The 6,564-nt window shown below is 53.6% G+C and overlaps 1 protein-coding gene across 1 annotated transcript; it reads right to left on the reverse strand.

The window, feature by feature from the left end:
* Positions 1-535: 535 nt before the first annotated feature.
* On the reverse strand, positions 536-5,836 carry LOC119277662 (GABA transporter 1-like). The gene is made up of 4 exons (XM_037558952.1): positions 5,550-5,836; positions 3,907-4,137; positions 1,530-1,945; positions 536-1,422 (listed from the first exon to the last, which is right to left on the reverse strand). The coding sequence occupies exons 1-4, from the start codon at positions 5,656-5,658 to the stop codon at positions 808-810; spliced, it is 1,371 nt and encodes a 456-aa protein (XP_037414849.1). The 5' UTR covers positions 5,659-5,836; the 3' UTR covers positions 536-807.
* Positions 5,837-6,564: the final 728 nt, after the last annotated feature.

Genomic DNA, 6,564 nt, shown 5'->3' on the forward strand with positions numbered 1-6,564 from the left:
CTTCAAGGAGCCCTGGGGAGCACGGCCCCTGACGGCAGCGCCTCCGATGGGATGCGGGAGATCTGCAACACCGGAGGAGGCCGGATGTTGAGCCTTGATGGAGAGCTCGACTTGAATCGTGCCCATCTCGCCGCCTGCCTTGGGTCCGACGATTCGACCTCCTGGATCGCCCAGAAGATGATCTCGAAGTTCAGGCCGCCGTCGTCGCCCGCAAAGCGAGCGCGCTCCTCGAACGTCGCACGACGTAGGATCTCCATGAAGATCTCGGGCCACTTGGAGCGGTTCGGGCGTGGGGAATTTTAGTCCTCTGACCAGTTTTAGGGATCGGCTAGAGTGGCTCTTACGTCAGTTGACTGAGATTTGGTTAAGTATTAGTCGAGTGAGATCTAGGGGCACCATTTCGACAACAACATTCACAGATACTCCCTCCGTTCCTAAATATTTGTCCTTCTAGAGCTTTCAAATGGATAACCACATACGGATGTACATAGACATATTTTAGAGTGTAGATTCACTTATTTTGCTCCGTATGTAGTCACTTGTTGAAATATCTAGAAAAACAATTATTTAGGAACGGAGGGAGTACAAGGGAAGCTATATATAAGAGCACACTTCAACTCTCCCCCTCGAGCTGAACGCTTGCGGGTCACATTCATCTGCCTACATAACTTATCCAGAAGCAAAACTCGATATGTACTCAGCCGACCAACAATTTCCGACGGTTCGTCGGCAAAGTCGAAGCTCAATGCCAAGCCACAAACGGCGACCTCAACATTTCCTCGCGTACGTACCACGTCAAGCGGAGCCTCACACGTTAGCGAAGAGCTTGTACGTGCCGGCGTCCAGCACGATCTGCCTGACGGCGGCCACGGACGCGACGACAGCGACCGCGGAGAACACGACGGCGATGGCCGTGTTGAGCCAGAACACGAAGCCCTTCTTGGAGGGCTTGAACGTGAGGTTGTAGAAGAGCGCCGGCACGGCGAAGTCGAGCGGCATGAAGCCGAAGGCCCCGATGAGCGCGTTCATGTCGCCGAAGAAGGGTATCATGGCGGCGATGGTGGTGCCGAAGGCGACGGCCAAGGTCCTGGACACGAGCCGCGGCACCACGTTCCGCGCCGCGTACTGCCCGGCCTTGGGGTCCGACAGGAGGCCCTCCAGGACCTCGTTGGTCGGCTGCAGGTACACCGTGGCCGTGGCCGACAGCTGCACCAGCGTGAAGAGCTCCGCCATGAGCAGCAGCCACACCGGGATGACGGGCTTGCCGTCCACCATGAAGTTGTTGAGCAGCAGGCCCTGCGCCGCGTTGCCGAACGCCCAGTACCCGGCCGTGGCCACGCTGAAGAAGGTGGTCACCACCACCGCGTAGCACAGGCACAGGCCCTTGAACATCTTCCCCGTCACCGGCGCCGCCACCGTCGCCTGGAGTCACCATGCACAGCAGGTATACATACATAAGTAATTACTCGTCAATCGTAACAAGCCACGGATCTTCAGAGATTCATCAGAGGGTTCAGACGTTCAGGTACCTGTATCTCGGGGATGATGCCGTTGCCGTAGGTGGTGGCGATGACGGCGAGGGCGTTGAAGACGCCGTAGACGCGGGTGTGGGTCTCGCCGACGATGGAGTAGTCCTTGGGCGGCGCCCGGTCGGAGGTGCCGAGGTAGACGCAGCCGGCAACGGCGCAGAGGCTGTAGGAGAGGCAGAGCAGCAGGGAGACGAGGTTGACGTGGCGGAGGGAGTGGAAGGACGGCAGCTGCGCCAGGATGACGAGGAAGACGCCGAAGATGGCGACGAAGACGTAGAGCTTGATGGCGCCGCCGGGGTTGGCGATGAGGTAGATGGCCTTCATGCTCTGGCCGGCGAGCAGCGTGGACGCGACCACGGCGCCGAAGCACACCATGAACTGGATCGGCCCGATGTAGTAGCGCGCCCATCCGGGTCCTGCGTCACGGAAGGAGTGTTAAGTGTTAACATGGTCGCTGACATTTCTTTGACAAATTGCTCGCTGGAACGCCATTCGATCATAGTCTGCACATTTCTGCCACGGTCATTGTTCGTTTTCACCTTCCGAAATTGCTCTCCTGCCCTGCCCTACCATGCCATGCCGGCGGCGAGCCCACGGTAGTGCGTACGTGCCCCCGCCCACACCGTCAAGACCAGATCTGTCGCCTGTAGGCGACGCAAGGAGTCGCAAATTATTGGAAGAAGGTGCTCACGTGATGGCATCTCATGATCCTCGGGTCCGAAAGGCTGGAGCTAACTGCTGGATGTCGGCAAGTGCTAGTAGTCCTTGACCACGTGCTTTGACCTCAGATGCATCGGCCATGCATGCATGACCAAGGCCGTGGAGTAGTCCAACACGCCCATCATTTGCCCATCCATCGGTGCTATACACGTACGTACGTGCAGATGTCCGGCATGCTGGTTTTACGCTCGAATCATGTGACGGCAGGATAACGCCACGGGATTTTTCGGTGGAGAGTTCTCCGCGGGATTCTCCCTGACTCGACTACTCTGCGTTATCGACACATCAAGCAGGTGGGGCTGTGTGATGTTTGCAAAGCAACGGACGAAGACATGCAACATGCTCTGATCCATTGCACTCATGCAAGGGCTTTCGGCTGCGGCAAGGGACAGATTTCAGCTACACCTCCCACGCTTGCACCCAGACACGTGGACACATGATATTCTGATTGACCCTATGTTCATTGATGAGGAAAGATGCAAGATTATTACCATAATGCATAGCATATGGTCATCACGGAACTGCTGGACTCACGATCGCGATGGTTACGACCCTGTACAAGCACTGAAATGGGTACACGAGACGTTGGCGATCTTGGAATTTCCCTGCTCGCGAAGGAGATTGAGGGCTGGACAGTGCTGGAGGCCACCCGAGGCCGGGTGGGTCACTATAAACACTGACGGCGCGCTCAATGCTGAGGATATGAAGGGGGGAGCGGGAGGTGTGGCTATATCGCACTTTGCGTTCCTTGGTGCCTGGTGCAAGCCAGTGATTGGCATAACGGACCCCTTCATCGCAGAGTTGCTTGCTTTTCGAGACGGGATGATCTTTGCGCAACTTCGCGGTTTCTCACATGTGATCATGGGAGATTGACTGATTGGAGCTAGTTGATCTATGGAATTCGCGCAACAACACTCGTTCAGTTGCAGCGCCTATCTTGACCGAATTAGAGGACATCGGTGCTTCCTTTGCTTCACTTTCTGTTACTCATGTCAGCAGGGAAAGTAATATTCCGGCGCATCAATGTGCTCGTCTAGCTAGCACACTTGATGGCACCGAGAGTTGGCTTGATGCAAGCCCTGAGTTTCTGGTTTCTAGCCTGCGGGCAGATTGTAACACTATGATTTTACGTTGATAAAGTCCTGAATTCGACGCAAAAAAAAAAAAGAAAAAAAAAGGATAACGCCACGTACAGGAAGATGGTGCCTGGGTTTTGGACATCGGCTGTCTGCCTGTGTCATGCATGCTTGACGTGGACTTGTGCGGCCGTGCACGGCGCACGGCGGTGTATGTAGTTGAACGGTGGCATCTCGACGGGGACCTAAATCGCTTGACCAGAGAAAGCGATGGTCCTGCACGCAGACCATACGTCGGGGACTGCACAAACTTGCTTGGGTGCGTACTGCACGTAGCATTCGGGCCTGTCCATCAACGACTAATTCTACCATCTTGTACTCCCTCCGTTTCACAATGTAAGATGTTTTTTAACCTAAATTTGCTTGTAAAAATGTTTTATATTATGGGATGAAAGGAGTACATGATATTATGTGACTGAGGAGTACATGATTAGAGCTATGACATACTAAAATTACGAAAGGAGGTCCAGAGCACGTAATCGCATGATGTACGTGTTAACTCGATCTGTTAGTGTACTGACCTAGTATGTCGGCGGCCATGTCCCTGAAGCGGAGCTGGCGGCGGCCCTGCTGCGCGTGGTGCTCGAGCACGCGGGAGAGGAGGTTGTAGGAGTAGAAGGTGACGGCGGCGCCGACGACGAGGCACACCATCCCCGCCGACCACCCCAGCGCCGCGAACGCGAACGGCAGGCTCAGCAGCGGCGGCGCCACGATCGACGTCGTCAGGTGGTACCCGCAGTGCAGCCATGACCCTGCAGTATATTTGCACACATCGACATGTCAGTTATTACCGCTCCACGAAACACTGTCTGTTCATTGTCGACAAGCGAGGATACTTTTGTTAACATAATGGCCTAATGTCACGTGCGTGCTATCAGAAAATGGGGTCGCCGTGCCCACCCCAAGACGTGGCTGCTCGGTCAAAAGTTGGCGGATATCATAAGCCCCACGAATCCACCGTGCACCACATCGAAGAAATCATGTGCCGATGATAAAACTTGTTTATTCTTGCTTGGGTGCACGTCAGCGCACTCAACGCTTCTCCTCAGAATCGGAACTCGTCAGAATCGGAACGCCGAGCGTGTGGTTCAGGGGTCAACAGCTCAACATACAAGACGTGCTGGGAGACTTGGCATTGATACTGACATAAACCTACAGCCGCACTTGTTATTATTCGTCTTCTCTAGCTAGAGTGGATAATCATGTATAGTATGATTATCAGCGTGGAATTTCAAGCCGTAGCGGCCGACCTTTCAGTGGTCTATTTTCTGCAAGACAATGCTAGTTAATGTTGTCCAGCGTGTGCAATATGGCTGCGTGATGAATGTATTGTATCCGCGAGATGGTGATTGTGTACCAGTCCGATCCGGCCACGGTGCACACACCACTACTAACACCTCGTTTAGCACAAGCAAATGCTTAATGGAAGTTGGTCTAACTAATAATTACTTAATGGAAGTTGAAAAAACATTACTTGCTGGAGCGTCATAGACGTTAGACCAGTTGACTGGCTGCTAAGCAGACTAATACTATTATGTTGGGGTGATCTGGCTGCACATGTTTACAGACACTAGATAGTAGTAATATTTAGTGCACATGTTTTCTAGTCTAGGAATAAGATGCAGTGCACATTTTGCGGGAATGCACATGGAGGAGTATGGCCATCTATGGATGGCCAGGAATCCCTGCGTGCCGCGAGTACTATTGTGTTTTGTCTCTTCTTTCTTTGCTGCTAAAGAACGTTTGGGCACGCAGAGTGGAGAGGGGAGAGAAAGTAAAAAAGGTGACATTTGCAGGGGGAAAAGGCAGGCATGTTGAAAGCACAACTCCCATAAAAGTAGACAGTGAAAAAAGGATGAAAGAAGAAGAGACTCTCTTGAAAGGATAGATATGGGCAAGGGGCCAATTCAACACATGCATCCACTAGCTAGCAAGAACTTTTGATCAGGACATCACCACAGATGGAGCTTCAATGGCATGGCCAAAGCCACCTTGGTGCTATGTACAGTTAGTAATCAGGGCTACTGTTTTGGCTGGGACAGCCAATCAACAGTTTCATGCAACATGATCCTGAATTCCTGACGCTCCCTCCACGAACACATGCAGGTCATGTGCTCCCCTGACGTGCCACAGAAGAGAAAGTGATTGCAGATGAAAGAGGCACCTTTGGACTGGAGGACGAAGAGCGCGCCGGCGTCGAGCTTCTGGCCGACGGTGTCGCCGCCGGCCTCCATCTTCTTCGCCTCCTCCTCCTCCCTGCTCGGAGCCCCCATGCCGTCTAGCTAGCTCGCTAGCTCCTGACAGGCGGGGAGAAGACTGGCCCGGAAAGAGAGGTGGCTGGCCAAGCTACCAGTGCCAGGCTCACACGTCGTGAAAATAATCTCTCACCGGTCGAGAAGGTTCTCTCTTCTCTCCCCCTCTCTTCCCTTTGCTCGATCGATATGTGCACGCAGCGGAGAGCTGAGCCTATATAGGCGCCGCGGTGCCGTGCCGAAAAGCCGACTAATGTGAGCGCACGCCAAGAGCGCGCGCGCGTACCAGGCTCCTGAATCCTGATTCTCTTTGGCCGCTCCACCGGCAAATTAACTGAACCTACAGCGAAATACTCCCGTCTCATAATCTAAGAGCGTTTTAAATTAAGAGAGTAATTAACACGTTGAGGCATGTGATTTTTTTTCTTGAAAAAAAACAAAGGCATGTGATTATACTGAATATTACACCCAGGTTTCGTTGTCTCGACGGATGGAACGACCGGGGCGTACCGATGGAGCGCATCTAGCTGCTGGGACAGTGGAGGGGCGTTCATGGTTAAGTCCGTTGCTGCGTAGATGCGTGTGGCAACTTGGCCACCGATTGATGAACAGAACGGAGGTGTAGGTGTAGGGGTGGGAGTTTTCGTTGCCGGCCACGGCGCACGGCTTGGCCGCTAGCTGGGTTTGTTGGCAGTGCGTATCAACGGGATGTTGGGGGCACGACGGTGACGTGCCGGAGGAGGAGGAGGATCTCGATATGCTCCAGTGGGTAAGTACGCTGTCATGGCAACTGCAACAGTCCGATCCACAGCCACAGGTGGCGCCTTCTGACATAAACAAACCGGTGGTCTTCGAATCTTTGGGTCGATGCAATCAGTTAAATTGCCAGGTTATCAGCCTCCTCTGGCCTATCAACTTGATTGTTCT

Source organism: Triticum dicoccoides, chromosome 3B (genome assembly GCF_002162155.2).
Source record: "Triticum dicoccoides isolate Atlit2015 ecotype Zavitan chromosome 3B, WEW_v2.0, whole genome shotgun sequence".
NCBI classification, from domain to species: domain Eukaryota; kingdom Viridiplantae; phylum Streptophyta; class Magnoliopsida; order Poales; family Poaceae; genus Triticum; species Triticum dicoccoides.

Excerpts from the sequence above, each read along its gene's own strand:
- LOC119277662 (XM_037558952.1), bottom strand. The coding sequence starts at position 5,658 with ATGGGGGCTCCGAGCAGGGAGGAGGAGGAGGCGAAGAAGATGGAGGCC. Across the intron at positions 4,138-5,549 it reads CTTCGTCCTCCAGTCCAAAG|GGTCATGGCTGCACTGCGGG; the intron begins GTGCCTCTTTCA and ends AATATACTGCAG. Across the intron at positions 1,946-3,906 it reads CATGGCCGCCGACATACTAG|GACCCGGATGGGCGCGCTAC; the intron begins GTCAGTACACTA and ends TCCGTGACGCAG.